A 22,530-nucleotide genomic window follows, 5' to 3' on the forward strand; every position below is an offset into this window, starting at 1 on the left:
CCACTTTAAGACAAAAGAGTTTTGTCACAGAGTAAGGAGAAAGCAGCGTCAAAGAAACCAGTCGGAGAGATGCTGCAATAATCACTGCTGCTGCTGAGCTGCCTCTGCCTCCTGCAGCTGGGCAGCTCATAGGTGTCTCAGATGCTACAGGAGCCATCTGCCACCGGTTCAAGCATTCCCACCCACCCCCCCAACCCCAAATTAATAAGGAAAAAAAAAAACAACTATAGAGCCAGTTTTTACACTTTTCCTCTTTCCACCATCTGCACCGGTAGCTTGGGCTGACAGATCACCAACCCCAAGGCCAAATTTCCTGAACTGACTCACAATTAAGATGCAAAAATTTTCCCATCTTCCAGTCTTTTACCAAAGTGCTTCTGAAAATACACTTTCCCACCTCTTCCAATTACACAGCTTAAAAGCATCCTTCTCATTCCTACGTGGAGTTGAAAAATAAAAAATAATTATAGTTCTGCTTTGTTCTGTTACCACCCAAGCCTGAGATACTGGAGGAAGAAAGAACTAGTGCCTTGCTTACAACCACTGGCTCTTTAACTCAGCTTTCTCCACACTCTGCAGTCGTTAATACTCTGCCCAGAAATGTCCTTCCTCTCCTCTAATGGTTACCTGAGAAGTAGCTCCATAGCAAATGATGTTTCCCCAAATGCTGCCAAATCCAACGTCACTCTCCCCACCCCTATTCTACGCTCCCCCCTTCAATTCTACCATCAAGAATTAACATTCTCTGCCCAGTTACTTTTTTCCATGTTACAATGACACCCGTTAGATCCGTAAAAGACACATCTGCTGTTTTTTTTGAAGCTCACTTCCAAAAAAAACCAAGAACCAAAAGGAACTGAACCCAAAACCAAAACAAAATGGGGAAAAAAATCCTTTTGAGGAAGGTGTATTCTTTATATAACAGTCTTAAGTTTCCTCCACAGTTTGCAGCATTGCGTTTTCTAAGATGGTAGGTGGTTTTCCTTTATGTCACAGATGCTCCGCTCAGAAGACAGACCGATAAAGAGAAACCCAGAAAACTGAATAAAATAAAAACAACTGAAGTGAGTTTGTTGAGGTTCTGAGGTACCTGCACCTTTTCTGCATTCATTAGTCGGCACCTGAATGCTTGCTGAAATGTCCTTTTTTTTTTAATACAGTAGAGCAATGTGCTGGTAAAATTGATCCAATCCAAAAAAATAATAATAATAATAATAACAATAATAATAAAAAGTCAAGATAAAATAGCAGCTGCATTCATGTGTTTGTTGGATTTTTGTGTTTGTTTTTTTTTGTGTGGGTTTTTTCTTAAAACTTTTTTCTTTTTTTTAATCCACTGAGTCTGGAAAGACAAAAGTGAACCAGGACTTAGATACTAGACTCTTTGGGCGGCAAGTCCACGTTGGTGACGGACGTCACGATGGAGACGAGGCAGTCCGAGGTAGTGCCATTTACAGATTTGCGGATCTGCGCAATGCGCTCCTCGACACAGCCCGCTGAGAGCCGAGCCTCCGCATCGTGGTCCCAGCACTCTTCAATGGTCACACAGAGCTGCGCCAAGCCCTGTGGACAACAAGGGGGAGAAAGCACCATCAGCACCAAAGTCTGCTCTGGGGACTGTCTCTGCAGCAGACAGGAGGTCCACTTAAAATAGCCTAAGACTGTAAAGAATAACTAAGAATATTTTGTCCATGGTATCATAGAATCATAGAATATCAGGTTGGAAGTAATCTTAAGGATCATCTGGTCCAACCTTTCTTGGTAAAGCATGACAAAGCAGGCCCAGCACACTGTACAGCCAAATCTTGTAATTGTCCAGTGCTGGGGAACCCACCACTTCCTTGGGAAGGTTATTCCGATGGCTCATTGTTCTCATTCTGGAAATTTTCCAAACATTATGCCAATTCAAAAAATTATGCCAATTACCACAAGATAAGCATTAAAAATTACTTTAAATATGTGTTTGGGGATTTTTTTTTTTAAGCTTTTCTTTCTAGGGCTATACAGCTTGGTCATATCCAGCTTTCTTTCACAGCCTCAAAAGTACTTTTTTAAATATAAAAATATAGCCCAAGATTCAGCAGTTAAAGCCTTAAAAGACCAGACATCAAGCACTCCGATCAAGCACTGCGATGCACCATCATTGCGATGATGGCTTTATCACTGCTCCCATGATAAAACCATGAGAGCTGGCAGCACCATATCAGTTACTATGAAACCATTGCTTTGTTTGCAATCACTTCTGAAGAGAAATTAGGAAAAAATTCTTCCCTGTGAGGGTGGTGATGCCCTGGCACAGGTTGCCCAGAGAAGCTGTGGCTGCCCCATCCCTGGCAGTGTTCAAGGCCAGGTTGGATGGGGCTTGGAGCAATCTGGTCTAGTGGAAGGTGTCCCTGCCCGTGGCAGGGGGTTGGAACTGGATGATCTTCAAGGTCCCTTCCAAACCAAACCATTCTATAATTCTATATAACCAGAATAACTAAATTCAACACTGCTGGAAGAGTACAGCTCTTATTTGAACCCTCATTTGAACTGAACACTCATCTTTACATCCCACAGCCCTCCTTAACTTTGAGGCAGTGAGTTAGCACACCTGAGTCTAGCCAAAACCATGGCAGTTTGGCCTGAACAGAGGCATTTATAGCTTCTTTCTGAAGCCCTGTGAGATTTCATCATCTGCTTAGTTTCCCAGTCTGAAAAAAATAATCTCTTTTATTAAAAACGCAAGCCTGAAATTAACTACCTCTGGGAAACCCACGCTGCCTTTTGCTTCATTGCCTGCTTGCTTCACATCCAATTAATTTTTCCTCAAAAAATTGTTCAAGTCTTGCATCTGTCTAGCTTGTGAGGTATGCATCTCCCATGTTATGGGTCGTTTTCTTTTTCTTAATAAAAAAGACTATTTTCTATTCTTTCGCCATATTGAAGGAGTCCTACTATACCACCAGATGCTCCATGCTTAGCACTGGCTGTCTTTAATCAGCTGGTTTACTCTCTAAATAAAAGGAAAAATGGAAAGGGGAACATGAAGGTATTGAGCGACCCCTCATTCCCAGCACTGACTCTCTTCAGCACTGGCGAGCAGGTCCATGTACCAGGGTGGGCTGGTTAGCTTCCCTCTGAAGCCTACAAGTGATGCATAACCACATCCCTCATTCCCATCACACAGGAAAAAATTTTCCACCATTAACCAGGAGGGACGTACGGGGTGTTTCAGCCAGTGATCCTTGAACACAGGGCGCATCTTCTTGTGAACCACCACTTCTTGCAGGTCCTCAAGGGATGGGTGCTGACCTATTTCTTCTTCAAAAGGCAGCATGTATTCATCCACTGGACCTAAGGTGCACACAAAGAACTGGGTTAGTACAGAAATGTCCTCCACAGAGCCACATCCTCCCCATGCATGAGTGAGCTGTGGCTCCAGAGCAACCTCGACCCACTGCAGCAAAGCCTGAAGTTCACATGTCACTGCAGACAAATGTGATTTATATTCTTCCTGCACAACAGACTTTGCTGTCCTCGCTGTCTGTCTGGCTACGCATTTTCCACCTCATCAAGTTACGAATCTGAACCCTCAGCCAGGCCTCCCAATCACACTGCCCTCCTTGAGGAGGCTTGTCGGGTAGTCTGTGATTTATTTTAATAGAAAAGGCAAATCAGCCCATCCTCCTCACATTTTAGCATAGCAATTCAACACACAATAACCTAGAGAAAGGTTTCAACATAAGCATAATTTCATTTTAGGCACTGACTAGCAAGTTCAAGCATATAGAACACTTCTTGCTTTGTGATCTGGCTTGTCATAGGTTTGAGTCAGCCCTGACTCTCTGGACCCAGATGCACTCATCCCAAGTACCAGCTCCTAAGTGTAAAATGATTTCTGAATGGTTTAGTTATACCAGTCATGGCTGTGAACTGCCACGGGCCACACGAATGAGACAACTGTTATGAGTATCAGTGCAGATGCTGGACGGTAGCAGTAACTTCTGCTTATTGGAACGTCATTTGGCTTTTGGCAAATCGTAGATGCTTTCTCACAAAACGCAGCCCAGCTTAACTGATGAGCTTTCTCCGAGTGCTCCATGGCACCACTTATGGTTTCTTGATAGCAAAGAATGACCTCTTTCAAGAGTGGAGATATTTCGAGAGGGCCCTTCCAGACTAAAATAAGAGCACTTTGGCTGGTCATGAACTGTGACACCAACAATGTGATGTTTAGGTACACTAAAAAAAAAAAAAATGAAATCACTAAAACAGCTTATCATTATTCTTGTTGACATGACACACCAGTCGCTAAACCAAACTGAAACACTTGTTCCAGCAGGCGGCTCAATAATGCTCATGACCTTCCCTTCCTCTTCTTTCAAGAGGGATCAAGGCAATGAAGAGCTGCACTGGTGATCCCCAAGCCAAATCTGCTGTTTATAAAACGTCACTTCTGAGCTAGAAGTGCAGATGCGGTTCAATGTAACTCCCCACCATCCCAAAGGAAGCCTTTCCTCTGATTTAATGGTGCTCTCTATGGCATCTGCAGTATCTTGGCCAGCTGCTGCCTGAGAAGAGTTGGAAGGAGATCACAAATATGACAGTCTAAAAATCCAAATGCTTATTTGGGGAATCTCAAAAGAGAAGGGTCATTCCTACATGGGTACCACTGTTTAACCCCACTGTGCTATTACCTTCCTGCTCCTCCAGTGTTTTATCTGGTTAGATACCAAATTTTTGAAGAAAATTTTTGAAGAAAAGGCCTTCTCTCACCACACACCTGTGTGGTAAGATTGACTGGCTCTTTGGTCTTACTGCAATACTAATAAAAACATTTGAAGTCCAGGTGAGGAACTGTTAATTTATGAACTTGATATTCTGTCCAGAGCAGCCATACCTATACAAAAGAAAGAAATTGGAGCAAGCAGCTTTGGACCTACTACAATGAAATCATTGCTTCCATGATTAGGGTCCTACAAATAGCAAGGGTGTCACCAAAGGGCAGAAGTGCTACTTGGACAGAAAAGATGCCCCACATTGCAGCATCATTTTAGGATTAAAAAAAAACTGAGAAAGGAGATATCATAAAAGTTCATTCTTCTGGATCATGCGGGAGAAAGTGAGATCCTCCAAACTTGTACATGGAACAAACTCAGCCTGCTGCTGGGAGTGGGCTTGACCAGCAAAAGTCAAAGATTAATACCTATTGACTTATGATAGCAGGGAAATAGGCTTGCTGACCCAAGAAGATCCTTCCAGCCCTGTGTTCCTGCTATTTCACCAACGTACTTCATTTCTGGGTTTTCCATTCAGGCTACCACACTGCCAGCAGAAGTGAGGTGTGACAGCCAAGCTGGAGCCCAAAGCCTGCCTTGGTCACGGACAGGAATGCAGAGTGCCACGGAGCAGGCTCAGGACTAAAGGACACCCACCACTGACGGAGGAATCACCTACTCCTCCTCCATCTGAGTTCTCAGCCAATTTGCAATGTAACCAGCACAGTTAAAAGCACGTTGAGACTTGAATGCTACAAAGGTTATTATCTACAGAGAATGACAGATTATGTTAGAAAATATACAAGTGAAAAACAGGTTAGCTGCTTAATAAAAATATGCCATTGATTATTATTAATTTTTGTTTTTAAAAAACAAAGACAGGCCTATTCTCTGGACCACTAAACAACACTGAAACAAAGCCATCCCCAGGGAAGAGACAGTCTTTATTCTTACCATCAACTGCTCTACATCTGGAGACTAGCTCCCACAACACCAGTCCCATTGCATACATGTCTATTCTCAGGAAGGCGTCTCGCTGGAAGTTGATTGCTCCCTCTAACACTTCAGGAGCCATATACCTCCTAGTTCCCACCTACAGAGAAAAAAAAAAACCACAACTCAGATGACATTCCAGTTGGGCCTGTCAGCCTCCACTGGCTGGAGATGAGTGACAGCCAGTTTCATTAGACTTAAGGCTACTTCTGCTAAAGTTGCACCTCACTTGGAAAACAAGCAAAAAGGAGCTGTTTTTTCTGACACAGATTCTCATTAAGATCACTCGAGTCTAGATAAGCTACCTGAAGGAAAAAGCTGAAGTGCATGGCTATGTGTGTGATATTCATTCAGTGTACACTACAGGTCTAATTTAAACACAGTGTGGCATGGTGAGTACCGATGAAATTCCTGCCTTCCCTGCGTCCCTCTGCATCTTGCTCTGGCAGCATATGCTCCATGAGAAAACGCTATCTTTGGAGACACACCAAACATCCTGAGGTCAATTCAGGCTTTGTTATCATAGTCATTGAAAGTTCAATCCCCTTTCACTCAAAAAAAATTAACTATATAAAAATAAGAGTAAAATTAATACATCCTGAAATGGTAGGAAAAGGTGTTGTTTTGGCAGCTCTGGATAAAACAAGTCTCCTTCAACCACAGAAGCAGTAAAGCATGAACCCTGCAAAGTCTGCCCTGCCCTGGCTTGCTGTGATCTGGTTTGGAAAAGATCCCCTCCTGCCGCTTTGAGGGGACTCAGTCCTCATTATAGTTGTGTTTAGTCCAGGTAGAGCCATACTAAGCTCCACATATAGTTGTGATTATATAAGTGACAGAATTACAGCCCATACTGGAGGAGAGCAGAGAGGAGAGACAGCAGAAAAGCACTTTTTTAACATGGGAATTGAAACTCCTTTAATATGTTCTTTTAGAAAATTCTTATCTGTTCTTACTTTTACCTGAGTCAGTGAGGACCGGGGAAAGGCAGGATGTGAAAAAGGTATGCAAAAATCAGGAAAAGTCAAAAATAAGGTGGTAAAAATGAGGGAAGCTGGGAGGTACTAACTTCCCTCTTTCTAAGATAAAAGTAAAACGGGAGCCTGCATTGGAGATGGACACTTAGAAAGCCCCAGAGGCACAAGCAGGAGACGCTGGCTTTGCTGTGCCCCAGCAAGAGAGCAGAATGAAGGGCCACTCACTGCAATCAAAAGGCAGGAAATTTAGAACCCATAAAAACGTACTAAATGTTTGGGCAGTGCACAGCCAGCTCGCAAGATCTGCCATTGGTAAAGGTCACCCAAGCAGCCAGTCTGGCTGAATCCTTAAAACAAAATGAATGATTTTAGGACTATTAATATATGTATTGTATTAATATTAATATTTAGGAGTATTAATATTTGTGCTACGGTCTAGACAAGTGGTCCATGCGGTGGGTGGGGAGCTGCCTGACTGACTGTGCTTAGACGGTGGTGGTGAATAGCTCCCTTTCCTGCTGGGGTACCCCAGGGACTGATGTTGGGCTGAACACTATTTAATATCTTCATAAATGATCTGGGTGATGGGATCAGGGGTACCCTGATGAAGTTTGATGATGACACCTAACTGGGTGGGGAACTGGACACTTTGGAAGGGAGAGCCATCCTGCAGGAAGACCTTGGTGGGCTGGAAAAGTGGGCTAACACGAACCTTATGAAGTTCAGTAAGGACAAGTTTAATGTCTTGCACCTGGAAGAACATAATCCAGGAGTGCAGTACAGGCTGGGATCTACCTGGCTGAGAGGCAGCTTTGTGGAAAGGAACCTGGGATCGTGGTGGACAAGCAGCTCAATTTGAGTGAGCAGTGCGTGCTGCTGTGGCAAAGAAAGCCAGCAGGGGGCTGGGTTAGCTCAACAAGGGCACCACCAGCAGAGATAAATGAGTCATCATCCCAGTCTATTCAATGCTTGTCAGGCCACACCTGGAATACTGTGTTCAGTTTTGGTCCCCAATATACAAAAAAAGATGTGGACAGGCTGGAGAGGGTCCAGAGAAGTGCCACAAAGATGATCCAAGGACTGGGAAGCCAAATAAGGAAAGGCCACGAGAACTGGGTTTGTTCAACCTTGAGAAAGGAAGGCTCAGGGGATACCTTCTCACCATGTTTCAGTATTTAAAGGATTGCTACAAGGAAGATGAAGACTCCCTTTTACAAGGAGTTACATGGAAAAGATGAGGGGTAATGGGCACAAGTTACTCCCGGGGAGATTCCAATTGGACACAAGAGGAAAATTTTTCACAATGAGAACCATTTGTCCTTGGAATAACTTCCCCAGGGAAGTGGTGGGTTCCCCAACACTGGACAGTTTTAATATTTGGGTGGACAGGGTGCTGGGACATCTCGTCTAGGTCATGCTTTGCCTAGAAAGGTTGGACCAGATAATGGTTGAGGTCCGTTTCAACCAGGCATTCTGATATTCTATGAATATTTAATACATAGACAATAGTCAACAAGTCCCGTGTTTGAAGGAAGAAGCTGCCTGCCCGCAGGGCTGTGGTGACCTCACCTGCATAGCGGTCAGGAGGATTTGAGCACTCTCCCCACTCAGATCAAAGCAGCTCCTGGAATTTATGTCTGAGCACAAGCTTTTATGGAAAATACATATCTCAGAGAGAACTAAATCTATACAAACTTCCCCCACTTGCAAGGAGCTTTGGCAAGCCCAACTTTTTAAAATGTGATTGTTAAAGAGAACGATTACCTGTCCATGAGTGTCCCCTGGAGGTTTTCCAGGTTCAAACCGTACAGCTAGTCCAAAATCGGCTAGCACTGCCGTCAAGTCGTTCTTCAGCAAGACATTTTTACTCTTGAAGTCCCTACAGACAAGCCAAGAAGCGAGTTTGGGAAGGGTTTATTATGGCACACAGCTAAATCACATTGCAACACACCATGTTGTAAGTCTATAGGCTTAGTAGCTCCCAGTAAATTAGCTCCTTCCTTCCTTACCTGGCTGTCCAGCATGGCCAGCACCAGCAAATTTGGCTGCTCCTCATTGCCCATGTCCCTGAAACACAACCAAGCAGCCCTGTGCTGCTCAGCACAGAGTCAACCAAACTCTGTGGTGAATTAACCTCAAACTAAATGACGGAGTGACATGAAGGGAGTGTTTTAATTAGAGCAGGCAGTACAAAGCACCATTTCTTGCTCTGAGCACCAGCTGTGGACCCCCTCCTCCAGGCGTTTACATTTCTCACTCCCAACAACAAAACCAAGACAGGTTAAGGGGTGCATTTACTCTTTACCCTAGTAAGGATGTTTGCTTCCCTCTACAGAATTAGATCTTCCTGGAAATTAGTAGATGCTGGTGGGATTCTCTTCACCCTGACTATATGCTTCAACAGACTTTTACCACAGTCATCTATTACACTTATGTTTTAATTGCTGGACTGATCTTCCCTGAAGAATTTGGAGCACTGGAAAGCAAGCAGGGAAGGGGGCGAGCCCACACTCAGAAAAGCCGTCAGGATTGGTCCGGGCAGCTGATGGGCAGGTGTAAGCATTTTCACTAGAGATAGTGGGTCTGTCCTTGAAGGGGGCTTTAAGGAGACATTTGTGTCAGTCCTGTGCTGCAGTGGGATTCTTTCAGGGCAGCTCAGGTAAACCTGCAGCGGCTGGAAAGGGAAGAGGGGTGGAGGAGGGTCACACTGAGATGCCTAACCAGTCAAGCCCTGTTCCCTGGGCTTCCCGCATTTTCATCTGAAAAGGAATGTTTGGCAATCTAATTAAATTACAGACCTTAGACAGCAGATGGCAATTGTCCTGTATGCTCAGCATTATAATTTCCCTATCATCAATTCACTCAGTGACCCTGCTGATCGCAGGACATTGCAGGCCTGCACAAATAATTAATGAGGGCAGATACAATTGTTCCACACTAGACAGACCTGTCAAAATTCTCTGGGAAGAGAGAAACTGCTGGACCATAGAGAAGGGCTGCTCGCTGCGGCCTCACATGCCAGAGCACCAGCTCAAAGCACCACAAGCAAAAATCATCCTGTACCACCCACCCCCTGATTCTGAGCTTAAAAAAGGCTTTTTCCTTTCTAAACTAATTACAGGATGATGGGAATTTCTGGCTCAAGGATTAAGATGGGGAAAGTGGGTGGGAAGTTGGAGAGCATCATACAGCCATGGAACCCCAGCAGAAACCTGTCTCCCTCTTTTCAGGGGGACACATCAGGTCTCTAGGGACACAGTACAGTTTTGCAGAGCCTGCAAAACATTCACACCCCTCCGTTACACAGAAAAACACCATTTACCTAATACCTGTCATCTTAGAGACTGACTGCTTCCATGCTATAGCAGTTTTCCCACAAGCTTAGAAAACAGCCATCATCTAATGACATAGATAAATGCCTTTTCTCAGCCAGCATTAGGGGATTATGCCCTCCAGGATGGTACAGATCGTGCGCAAGAGTTTTCCAAAACTGTGGCTCACAGAAATGAGGAGCACGTAGAAATGCTCAGACCGTCTGCCTGAACGATACCTTTCAAAAGTGAAATGAGATGTAAACCAGTATTACTGTATTGGCATTTTGTTCACCCGCACTGCCCTTTGGGCATGCAACAGTTAACTACTACATCTTGATACATGATGCAGTAATTTCCCTTTGTGCTTCCTTTTTTTCCACTATTTCTGTACATTTCCCCATTTTTCCATGCTTTGCTTCTTTCCTTCCACAAACCATCTTGAACTGGCACGTGTGAGCTGCAATGTAAACATATCCAGGACAGCGAGAAAGACCTGATCCAAGCCATGCCAAGTAGAATTCCCACTGACATCGTATGCATTAGACCATACTAAAATAGTCACTGATAAAGGAAAGTGGCCTGAAAAGAAGAAAATATATTTTCCTGTGCAATGCTTCAAAGCAGGGAATAAGAGAGCAAGGGGACTATGAATGATGGGTGCGTTAATTCAGACACCGGAGATTTTATTTTCAGCTTCCACGTGGGGGCACTTTCGCACCAACAAGCGATCCCATAACCTTAATCCTCCTTGTAGTGCCAGGGGCCAGTAAAGAGTTAGCTGAACCCCTGCCCAGCAGTGACTCGGGGAGTCCCACCTGGCAACCCCAGCATCTTCACACGCTTTGTGTGGAGCCATTCAAAAATACCCTCCCTCCCCCCAATTTAAAAAGCATTTGGTGTTTTCTTTTAAAGCAAAAATAAAACTGAAAGGAGTGGGGTAATCCAAGGGAAATCCCCTGTGTCCCGAAATCCCTCTTCAGTAGGTATGTGCTAAATTCACACAAATAGTGCATTCTCCATCTTTTATAATTTGCTAAATGGATGCGGACACTAATGAGCACGATCTGTTGCTTTAAAGCCTTTCTATAGCCTTTCTCTGCTTCCCACCCTCAGGAATTTTCATGTATAAACCACTGCTTTTATTCCACAGGGACAAATGTCAGGGACACAGGGGTCAGCTCCAGGAACAGCACAAAGGCAGCTGCAGGCTCTTTCAACAGCCCCCAGCTCTCAGAAACCTTCAGGTTTGGGTAGGGGGGTTATTTTGGGGGCAGGGACACTCCTGCAATAAAAGGGATTATCCTGCCGTACATTAAGACAGTCCCGCTAGATCAGGTACAAATTGCTGCAGCTGGATGCAGGGTTTAAGTCCCTCCTAGATGAAATGCAGCGGGTGGCAGGGTAGTACAGCTGCAGATTAGGGCATAGCCCACATAAATCCTTTCTGGAAAACTCCCCCCTCCTGCCGTGCCACTAGCAATACCTCTGGTAGAGATGCTTTAGTCCAAGGCAAGCAATGTGGGACTTTGGAGAAGGGCTAAAACAAGTATTATTGCAATGAGGATGGTTTAACCCACTGCTTTCTGGATTCCTGCTGTCCCCAGGGTCCTACCACCCAGGTGGTTTGAAGCAGGTGCCAAGAGGTGTCAGAGGCACAGTGGTGCCTGCTCTGGTGTCTCTCATAAGCCCCCTGGTGCAATTTGGGCACTATAAAATACAGTGAAAAATAAATAGCAGCAATTTTCTGCATTTCTACAATTTCTCCGTTTCTTACCTAATGATCAAAAGCTCTGTGGGAAGACACACAGTGGAATTATCAGTCTAAAACACTTAGGGAAAACCAGGGACCACATCTTGGTACGGCTACAGACTTACATGGATTATAATGCAATTTATCAAGCACAGTCCTTTCAAAGAGCAGTTCTGCAGCAATTAGATCTCCTTTCCCACTACATGTCAAGAAAACAATTGATGGAAGAGGGGAGCACCTAACCTTCAGATGTTTGCCATAAACCACTAACAACAATACTAACTTCTTCACAGACAAAAACTTACTTGCTTTTTACCATTTCATATGTGGTTGAAAAAAAATTCTTGCCTTAGCATAGAATTTGGTAGGTTAAAAGGCATTTACTTCCTCGAAGCACAACTTCCTCCTCTTCCATTCAACAGCATCATTTCAAAGTGGTTGTGAACATTTGAACACAGCGCTTGAATGGTGTCAATGAAAGAGGCCATACCTGTGAGCAATAGCAGGTTTGTGTCCTTCACCTTTGCACCAAGGGACGTCTTCATGAAGATAGGACAAGCCACGGGCCATTGTTTCTGCAACATGGCAGAGCTCATTCCAGCTGATAATATTGCCCTTCAGGTAATCTGTCAGAGAACCCTGTGAAACAGGACATCGTACGTTCTTAATTGCAGACCCTGTGACATGACAGATGTGCCAACTCACCAGTTTAGAAAATGATTTTAATGAGTGCTTGAGAAATTTGAACCTTGATTTAACAGGGAAAAAAAAAAAAAAAAAAAAATCACTGGTGAAAGCAAAAAAGAAGAAATAAAACCCAGAAGCATTCATCAGTCCTCAGACCTTGACAGCACGGAAAGTATCTGGATGTCAAAAAGGAGTCTACTAATCTGCCAGGGAAGGGGAGGGAAGTAGGGAAAGAACAAAATCATCTAAAAAATGCAGCGATTCATTTAACCTAAGAAAGGGGAAAGCCTTCCATGCAAGAAGATTATGCATCATATCAGCTGGTTGTGGCAATGATTGACTCAGTAGACCCTGGATTAAACAGAGGGATAACACTGCTGGCTCAACCCCGGATTTGTGCATGTTTGTTTTATTTCAAGTGTTAGTCACGTTTGATAACTAAAGCAATCCATGAAATAGGAGATGTGCCCTGAGCTTCAAAAGCAAATACAGAGCCCATCTGCAAGGGGTCAGTTGGGACTGCAACGGGTCTGTGACACCCAACTCCCACGTTAAGAGATGGTGACCACCACATACGTAAACTGTGGCCTTTTGTGCCTGCCTCTCGCCCCAAGTCCCACCTTTATTAATCCCGTGTTTGTGTAGGGAAGCCTTGAAAGCTTAAGGAAGGGCCTTTGAAGGAGGGGAGCTGTAGCCCTTCTCTCCTACCGCTGAGCCACAGCTCACCATGGAGAAACTGAATAGATTACAGTAGAGCTTCTGGGAGAATATTAGACACCAAATCCTGCTCTTTCACTGACAGCCACCTCTCTTCCCTCCCAAAATGTACATTCAATGATACCTTACCTTGTCATGGAAAGCTGTGATCAGCCAGAGCTCTGTCTCTAGGTTTGTCCCTCTTTTCTCTGCTGCAATAAACTGCAAAAGGTTTTCATGCTTCATGCCAGGAGTATTGAAAATCTCCCTCTCACTCTGCCAAGATTGCTTATCCTAAAGCAGGGAGAAATGCACCATCAAAGATCACGCTTCCCTTTAAAGCAAACAGCTCCTTCAGTTCAGCCAGAGCTGCTCACAGTCCTCTTAATATCATCCTCCTATGTTCGGATGTGATGTATGCTTTCAAAATGAGGCTGTTTTTCTAAAATGTAGATGCTGGAGAAAGACTGGAAATTGCTGTTCTCAGTCTCCCTTCTCCAAAATTATCCTCAGCTCATACCCTAAAGCACATGTGTGGGGACGAATCCAAACTAAACTTCACTGAGAAATAAGATTTGTCAAGATTTCCTAAGGATGCTTGCAAGAATAAAGCCCGTGCATATAGCACCCAGATCTGCATTGTAGCTGTAATTGTTACGATTGCAAAATCTAATCTAGAATCTATTGAATATTTACTAGTAGGTCACAGCTGGCTTGGACAGAAGACGTGCAAATCTCCTTTAGCAATGCTATGACAACAAATTTGGGGCAAAAAATTAACAAAGAAGGAGATAGCGGAGGAGCACAAAGATATTTCAGTCATTCTTTTTTCATTTTGATTTCATTTTGATTGCTTTACTCTTTCCATCTGCAATTCCTAGAGAGTCAAGTCAGGAGTGTTCAAAGGTTTCCTAGAGCAGAAGACATGAGCTGACAGAAATGCTGCAGTGCAATTAGCTTTCACAGTGCAGGGGCTGTGCCTTTGCAAGCTGTAAACTGTTTGCTGGGTTTGGGTCTGGATTTACAATCTACCCAGGCAGTACACACAAAGCTGGGGCTTTGGGCTTTTGCGTGCACTTTGGGCACTACAGCTGCATGCTGCCTTGCTGGACTTTAACAACATGGACATTTGCAGTGAAGTTAAAATACCCTGTAGATTTCAAAATATGTTTGTTTTTGCCCTTCTTGCAACAACTACTACTACAGGAAGCTTTTGGTAATGAGATAACACAGAGAAAAGTGCAGGAAGGAAGGGTCCTTTAACTTTTTCCCCCAGAAGAAGAGTCCAAATGCATCCTTGTTATTGTCTTAAAAACTGTAACCTCCAAAGGCACTTAGGAGATCTCAGCACCAGTGAGGAAGCCCGGTGAGTGAGAACCTAATGTGATGCCCTTCTTACCTGAATAGGGAAGATTTTCACTGCTACATAGTCATTCATCAGCTGAGCCTTCCACACACAGCCAAAGCGTCCCCTTGCCTTGATCTCCAAGAGCTGCAGAGGCTTTAAGCCGACCAGGGGAGAAGGGGGTGGAGGGCCAGGGTCCTGCACGAGAGAAGAGCACTGTCGCCAGCTGAAGCTGGACTATAAAACAAAGGGAAGGGAGCAATGGGGAGATTGTGGATGGGCAAAGAGGCATAAAGAAGTGACATTTTATTTAATACAAATCAGCTCCAAGTGTCATTTTGTGCGTCAAACTACCACCTACCATCCTCTGGCAAAACCTGAATTCTCCTATGCTTTCAAAGCAAGAGCTATTTTGGGCTGTAAAAAACTGATGACATCAAGGCCACCTCCTGCCAAAAGTAAAAACTTTTTGATCCGTGTGACCCAACAGCCAGCTACACCTAAAACCTCCCACCGCTTTGCACTTCATTAGGCATTTATCGCATAACCCCAACAATGAGCAGTAAACAGGTCTGTCGGCATCATAAAGATTTTATCTGTTTAAAATGCATTTATCCAGGAGAACAACGCAACCCTGCAGGACGCGTGAGGTTGGAGTTCTGTCCTATCTGCTTTCAGATGAGAAAGGTTCACAGTATGGGCTATAATGGGCAGAGGAGGGAGGGAGGGAGGTAAAGGTAGCTGCTCAGCCCTTCAAAAGAAACCAGAAGGCTCAGGGCACAGCAGAGCCAGCAAGGACCAGTTCCTGATGGCTTTGGGCCATCAGATGACCTCCTACATGCATTCACTGATGGCTCATAAAAACTGAGCTTCAACAGGGAAAACATCTCTCCTCACCCCATAAAGCTGGTAGGAACTTTATCATCTCCCTGATCTCTTTCTCTGCAAAGTTGGCTGAAATCAGGCAATGAGATTGAGAGTTTGGAGGGGAAGGATAGTCAACAAGCAGGGCTGTGTAACTCCATCCCTTAGGAATCTTAGACATGTTAATAACCCCATCTAAACCAATCAGCCCCAATAGGGAATGCTAACACCACCATAGAGGCCAACTGCACCAACAGCTTTGAAAAGAGAGAGAGGAAAAGTTAGGCCACCTGAACAGAGTGAAGCAAAAGTGGACACGAACATACAATGAGCAGGCCCCATGCCGTTTGTAAGGTCCACGTAAAGGGAAGTGATTCCCTCACCTCATTAATGTCGACGTGCCCGTAGGGAGGCTTGCGGTGACGATACATCCAGAAGGCCAAGAGGATGGCCATGGAGAGGACAGCAATGGGGAGCAGTGAGTACACCAGGATGTTGAGCAGGGAGGGTGTTGGTGGCGGCGGCTCGTATATGACTGTGAGAAAAGAGCAGGGTAAATGTGGGAAAGGACCCTTCAGGCATGCAACAGCACTGTCAGCTACATGTCCAGATGCAAGCAAACCCCATCCTTCCTTCTGCTCCAAAGTTGACAATGCTTAGTGGCATGTCCCATCACATCCAACAGCATTCATAAGGCTCTGTAGATTACTCTTTTCCATATGGCTTTTAGTAATGGAATTACAATGGTCCAAACCACACTGTGCAAGCCGAGCTTCCATCTGACCTTTATTTAAGATGGGTATTTCTTGCTAGGATATGTAAAAGCAGAACATTTCCTCTTCTTAACCCTTCTGAATGTATTAAGTGAGCACGAAATCCCTCACAGCGCTGCTCTGCTTCTTACAGTGATTGACAAGATGTCAGTTTTTAGTAAAATGCTGCCGCAGCCACAATCAAATGCACTATTCCCACAGTAGTTCTTGTTCCAAATTACATCAGCGCAGTTGAGACATAAACAATGGGAATACTAAATGGAGCCATGTTGCTATGTTGGAGACAGGGAAGGAAAAAATAGCAAAACTTGCCAAATTAAACAAAAAACTGTGAGAGAAAGAATATTTGCTACTACGTTGCTACGGGTACATTAATAACAGGAGATAATAAAACATATGTAAACAATTAAAACCTAACAGGAAAGCCCAGGAAAATCTGATAACGGTCTATCGGAACATCTCAGTAAATGTAGATAGTTGACAGCAAAAGAAATCATTTTAAGGAAAAGACCCACCTGCTTTAATAATTTTATTGAATGATACTTTAGCAAGCGTCAGCTAGAAGAATCACTTTTTCTATTAGCCTTTGAAGAAGGACCTGCTATTACTTTTCTTCCTTGAAGTATATCTACAAACTCTGAAAGCTGACATGCACACCTATTCCCTTTCAATCCTCGGACCAGCAAGATAGCAATCAAATGCAAAAATCTCAGATGCTCAAAGTATTTGGAGACCCGAGACCTATGAAAATTAATGACGAAGGTGTCAAATACCTTAAGAGTTTGAGTCTTGATCCATGCTGTATAAATCCCTCTACCCTCTTCCCTTAGTGCATGATTTTGTTTTGTAATATGCCACTGTGAATGTCCACCATAAAGAAAACCTAATCTTTACTGATGGTATCCAAGGTGTTGTTACAACAAACTTTATCCATGGAGTGAAACAGCCTTAAAAAACTATTATTAAAGACACATAGCAGAAGGATTTCTGGCGTTTGTAACCAAAATGGTACTCTGTGTCCTGCTGGATGTATTTTTTTTTTTTTTCCCCTCAACAACAACTCCACACCAACAACCAATAAAGCCATCACAAACTGGGTCTAGAGGAATAGACACCAATTGTCCATCCACCCAGTCACTCACCTTCTGGGCCAGTGACTTCAGGCAAATGGGTAAATTTCTCATTGCAATAGTTGCCCTCGCAGCAGCAGAAAAACACTTGAGGGTTTTCTTCCGTGGCTACACACTCCTGCCTGCATCAGGGATAGACAGACATGGCAATGAAGGGAAGAGAGAAAACAACATCAGCCAACTCCTGCCTCTTGTCTTTGGGAGCCGACCTGCCCCAAATTGTCTTCTCCATGTGCGTTCTCCTGCTGCTGTGCTGCACAGATCAGCAGTCTCCACTTACAGAAAACAAGCTGGCACTCAAATACCCCAGTGGATAGCAAAGACCCTTGAAAAGACCATAAAGGAAACAAATGCTTCCATATGTACTGAAGGCATTAGATGGTGAGTAATAAATAACAGCCGCCACCGCTAACTGAATGAGAAGCAGAAAAATGATGGAGAGATGCCTCGTTCCCTGAACAGTGTCTTTCTCGCAGCCCATATGTATGCTGTCAGGGCAGACGAGTATTTCATCATGCAATTAAAGATTGTGCCATAAAGCACATATGAGGAGAGCTGAGCTAAGACTGCTCTCACAGGCGTCAGCATCGCTAACTCTACACATTAGAAGGGCACCAGACAGCAGTAGCAACAGTCCTGCTGCAGGTTTTGTTGGGTTTTTTTAGGATTTACTTTAAAGTGCCATCTTCTTCAAAAAAATTATTCTGCACGAAAGCAGAAAGAAAATCAGGTTGCAGCTCTCATTTTTTGTATTTGCCTGTTAGCCTTCTCAGCACTGAGGTTTCCTTGCACACTGTGCAAGGCCTTAGGAGACTTCCACGGATCTGACCAACTCCACTTCCACACATCCTCTCTCTCCCACACATCAATGCCAAGAGATGTGCAGTGACTTTAGCAGTGATCTAGCAATCGTTTCTCTTTCTTAAATGCCTGCTCCCCTTCGCTGCCACCTTTTGCTACATTACCCTCTGCTTTTAGTTATTACAGTTGCAGAGCTGCTCTCCGCAGCGAACTGTATCAAACTATTTCCTGAAGCCAAGCTAAATTATATGCATAACTTCCTTCCTTCAACCACTTGGAGGAAGTAGCAAAACAATCATATGTGTTTGACATTATTACTCATTTATGAACTCATGCCAAGCCTCCCTTTCTGTGGTATCACTGACATACTGACACAAGACAAATGGAAAGGACTCTCTTCAATCATAACACAGGGTAGTTTTCAATGCTTTATTCCTTTTGGAGGAAAAAAAAGTGGCTATAACTGGAATGTCTCCTGCAAGATCTCAGCTGGGAAGCACTTGGTTTGTTTTTTAGGCTTTTATTTTTTTAAACTTCAAAGGAAAAAAAAAAGCAGCCATTTGACTTATTCAAATGAACAAAGATGTTTCAACAAGTTAAGCAATGTTTCCAGATGCTTTTTTGTGAAATCAGATAACAAGCCGTTTGGATTTAACAGCATCAGTATTGGAGTCTTCAATAGAAAACACATCCTTTGCTAAATCTGTTGGTTAAGAAATCAAGCTAATGAGTGAAAACAGCCTGTTCCACATCTGCAATTCATTATCCCTGTCTTTGAGTTGGTGTGCACTCAGGGCAGGCATCCAGGTACATATGACATGTTATACTTAGCAAATATTACAGATGAGACAGTGGGAGAGAATGACACATTTTTCTATGGCAGTGAGGGCAGGTTTCATAGTGGTTCATATGCTCTTCAAGGCAACATGAACATGACCTCTCTAGTGGGACTGTATAAATAAACGAAGAGCACACAAGCCAATTTCTAAACACTACCTTTTTCCTATAACCTTAAATGTACATGTGCCATGTTCTTGTTTCCTTAAGATAAAGAACAGAGTGAGGAGCCATCGCCATCAACATCCCAACCCTTGCACTCCTGAATTTTTCACCTTCCAGCAACAAAGAGGCAGTTCCAGATTTCAGAACATGCTGCTTGTGCTCCAAGAGGAGCTGCAGCCTGGCGGAGTAAGGACCATGCCGTGCATTCAGGCGACACTTCTGCCCATATAGATACAGGTGCATCTCCTGAGGCAGCACCGAGCTCAGCATCCAAAGGTGCTGAAGACAGAGACAAAAAGGGCATGAGCACAGCACCTCTGATCAATAAATCATCTTTTTTAGCCATTTTTTGCTGTCTTGGGATGCAACACTACCCGCATGAAAGGCTGCTGAGGGCACTCAAGGGAAAGAAAAAAAAATACTGCACTTAAACAGCCTTTATTTAATTAAAGCTAACCTTTATTTCACATGGTGCTTTCAACACTTCTATTGTTTGTTAATTCTCAGAAGATCTTTTAGCTTTGCCCTGGAACTGTGGCTTTGAAGAATCAGGCTGCAGGATAATGGATGCTCAACCCCAGGGCTGCAAAAAGGCTGGTGAGGAGCTTTGGAAACTTTTTAGTGTTGTAACAGAGCAACGCATCATGACAAAGTTTAAGAAGCACTACATCCCTGCACAGAGACACTCAATGGCAATACAAGTGTCACTGTATATGAGAGCAGGCACTGAAAAGAGAAATCTGTTTACAGTAAACACTTCTGCTTGGAAGTAGGAAACTAGAGTGACCTTCTGTTCTCAGAAGGATCAGCATTAAGATGACTAATGGGCCAAGAAGGATTGATTTATCGGGAAAGAATAGAAATTTAACTATATATAGAGCTTGGCTACGCAAATGGCAAGGGAATAGGTGTGGTGGGAAAGTAAGCCCGGTGCTAATAATAGAATGAAGATGAGGAACAACTCACAGTTGGAATAAGCTAAGACAACGGACACAAAAGCAGAGATAATGTACAGTGTCAAAGGGAGAAAACTCTCCAGCCATGGGACAAATCTAGTCCCAGATTAAGCCCCACAGCTTAGGATATGGTCTCTTAAAATTTTTGGAATGAGAAGCTACAAAGATGTGCAGCTGGGAACTGCACAAAGGTGAGATCAGCCTACACTGGTGGTGTATCAAGGGAAATCCTTGAATTTTATGTTCTCTTAACCCTTATTGGAAGGGTTGGGTTTGGGTTGGCTGGTCACTGGGTTTTTTTAACAGAAACGACGAGTCTAGAGCTACTGAACACTGTCCTTTAAAACTGTGAAACTACAGAGGGCTATTTTCTTTAGCCGTAACTCTCTCTCCCTCTATAGAAGTGCATCAAGGGAAATAAGAAAATACTAGTTTATTTTCCCAGCTATTTAATGAGGCTGGAGGCTCTGTACTACAAAGCCTCACTCTTTTCAGCTCCATACAGGCAGTGACACAAACACTCATATTGCTTTGCTACCCCACTCCTTCTCCTGGCCAGTCTCTTAACTCAGCTGAAGAAGAGTGAAACTTTTTGCAACATCACAAACACCAGAATATCTCAACCTCTAATCACCCCCAAATACCTGTGCTTTTTTAGAGAGCTCCAAATAATTCCAAATTTTCCTTTGTATTGCCAAATGCTCTTGGAAGAATGTACTGCTCTTCATTTGACGGTACAGGACAGGTTTTTCAACAAATGCCAGAATTATCAAAGCTTTGCTAAGAAAAAACAAAGAAAACCCCAAAATATCCCACAACCCACCAAAAAAAACCAAAACCCAATCCCAACCAAATACAAAAACAAACCTAACACTGCCTTTTGTAGCTTCTACGTAGAAAGTTAAGGCAGGTAACTGACAATTTCAAAAGCTATGTTAGCAACAGAAGTAATTACAGGACCACCTGACCTGGACTTGCTTTCTTTTCCCCAATACAAAAATCATGAGCCTTTGCACTTAAAGGAACAATGAAACCTGTATGCAGAAAACACAGCTAGGCTATTACCTGTCATAACAGTTGAAGTCATCTAACCAGCAGCCTTTCTTCACCAGCTCGATGGAGCCCGAGTTGTTTCTCCAAGAAGCATAGCAGTGGAGCCGCTTGTCCTTCTCCCCCTCGCAGCGCTCCACACCACTCTGGTTGGTCTTCTCCAACTCCCAGTTGGCATTGTAGTAAATGCACTCCCTTGTCTCAGCCTCCCCATGGCCTGGTCCTGAAGCAAAATTCAAACCCCAAGTAAGTTCAAGCAAAATCAGAAACAGATCCCAGGAGACCTATATCCATGTCACTATGCTTTAGATGACTCATACATTTGCCTCCCTGGGAGCTAAGCAGCTCATCGATGTGAGCTTCAGCATGATGTAGAGGGTTATTGTCCTTTGCTGGTGTGAGGTGGGGAACAAAGAGGTTCCGTTTGCCTAGGCTCACAACAGGAGCTCATGGTGAAGTCAAGAGCCCAGCTGAGACACACCCTCCTAAGATCTCCACTGGCACTGGCCAGCGCTTCAACCACAGAACCCTAACAGTAGGATGTATAAGGCAACCCATACCCTGTATTTTCTACCCACAGAAACCCTGTTTAGGAAAGACAACCTCCCAGAGTGCTACTTAGCGCTTGTTGGGATGTCACACAGTTGAGTTCCCCTCCCTTTCCACCACTATTTTGGGAAACACCACCTAAAAATAAATGGTTGCTTACATGTGCAGGATGCAACTGAGAATAGGTAATACTCATCCTGCAGAGGAGAGCCAGACCAGTGCCTATTCCTCACTTGGATCCCAGTTCAGGCTTATCTGGATGAGTCTCCATATGATAAATACCATGTTTTTAGCTGTGGCTGACAGAGCTCATGCTGCCTCTCCACGCAAGCAAGACCTTCAGCAAAAAGCAACTCTGATCCCCAAAGAACTATGGCCACCCCAAAGAAGCCTCCACAGCCTGTGAGTCTTTCCTCACTTAGAGCTTTGTACCAACGGACCAAGTAGTTCCTACTGCCCAAAGTGAAAAAATCCCCCATAGCCACCATTGCACAGAACTGAAACACAGAGACACATCCATTAAAAAAGGAGTCAGGTAAGGGAACACTGATACCTGCAGGTGACCTGTTTTGTCCTGAGCCTCTCTTCATTTGGAAATATTCTGCTTTGTGGCATTTTGAGGATTAGTTTAAAATGAGAAGAATGAAACAAACACACAACATGTAAGCAGACAAACAGAAAAGGTACCATGAAGCTCATGATTTCATAAATCCTGAGATGCCCTGCAGCCATCTCTCTTTGGGATTACCCAACCTAAGACAAGGTCAGTCCTGGCCATTATTTTGATGTATTGCAATCATGGAAAACATAAGTATCCCAATAAAATGTGTTGACAACCGGGTAGAAAACACACAAGGGTCCCATAGGATGGTGAAATGAAACTGCT

The 22,530-nt window shown here is 43.8% G+C and overlaps 1 protein-coding gene across 4 annotated transcripts in view; it reads right to left on the minus strand.

Moving 5' to 3' along the window:
• Positions 1–201: 201 nt before the first annotated feature.
• ACVR2B (activin A receptor type 2B) overlaps positions 202–22,530 on the minus strand; it is a 98,269-nt gene continuing 75,940 nt past the window's right edge. The window contains exons 2-11 of one of the 4 annotated variants that reach the window (XM_030491860.2): positions 21,111–21,318; positions 17,299–17,408; positions 15,767–15,918; positions 14,574–14,717; positions 13,325–13,468; positions 12,282–12,430; positions 8,492–8,606; positions 5,715–5,853; positions 3,206–3,336; positions 202–1,563 (exon numbers count right to left, since the gene is read on the minus strand). In XM_030491860.2, the coding sequence (XP_030347720.1) occupies positions 1,369–1,563; positions 3,206–3,336; positions 5,715–5,853; positions 8,492–8,606; positions 12,282–12,430; positions 13,325–13,468; positions 14,574–14,717; positions 15,767–15,918; positions 17,299–17,408; positions 21,111–21,318 (1,487 nt within the window). In that variant the 3' untranslated portion in view covers positions 202–1,368. Of the gene's footprint in view, positions 1,564–3,205; positions 3,337–5,714; positions 5,854–8,296; positions 8,607–12,281; positions 12,431–13,324; positions 13,469–14,573; positions 14,757–15,766; positions 15,919–17,298; positions 17,409–21,110; positions 21,319–22,530 lie in introns of all 4 variants that reach the window. The other 3 variants (XM_030491840.2, XM_030491850.2, XM_030491830.2) reach the window with 3 other exon arrangements.

Source organism: Strigops habroptila, chromosome 1 (assembly GCF_004027225.2).
Source record: "Strigops habroptila isolate Jane chromosome 1, bStrHab1.2.pri, whole genome shotgun sequence".
NCBI lineage: Eukaryota > Metazoa > Chordata > Aves > Psittaciformes > Psittacidae > Strigops > Strigops habroptila.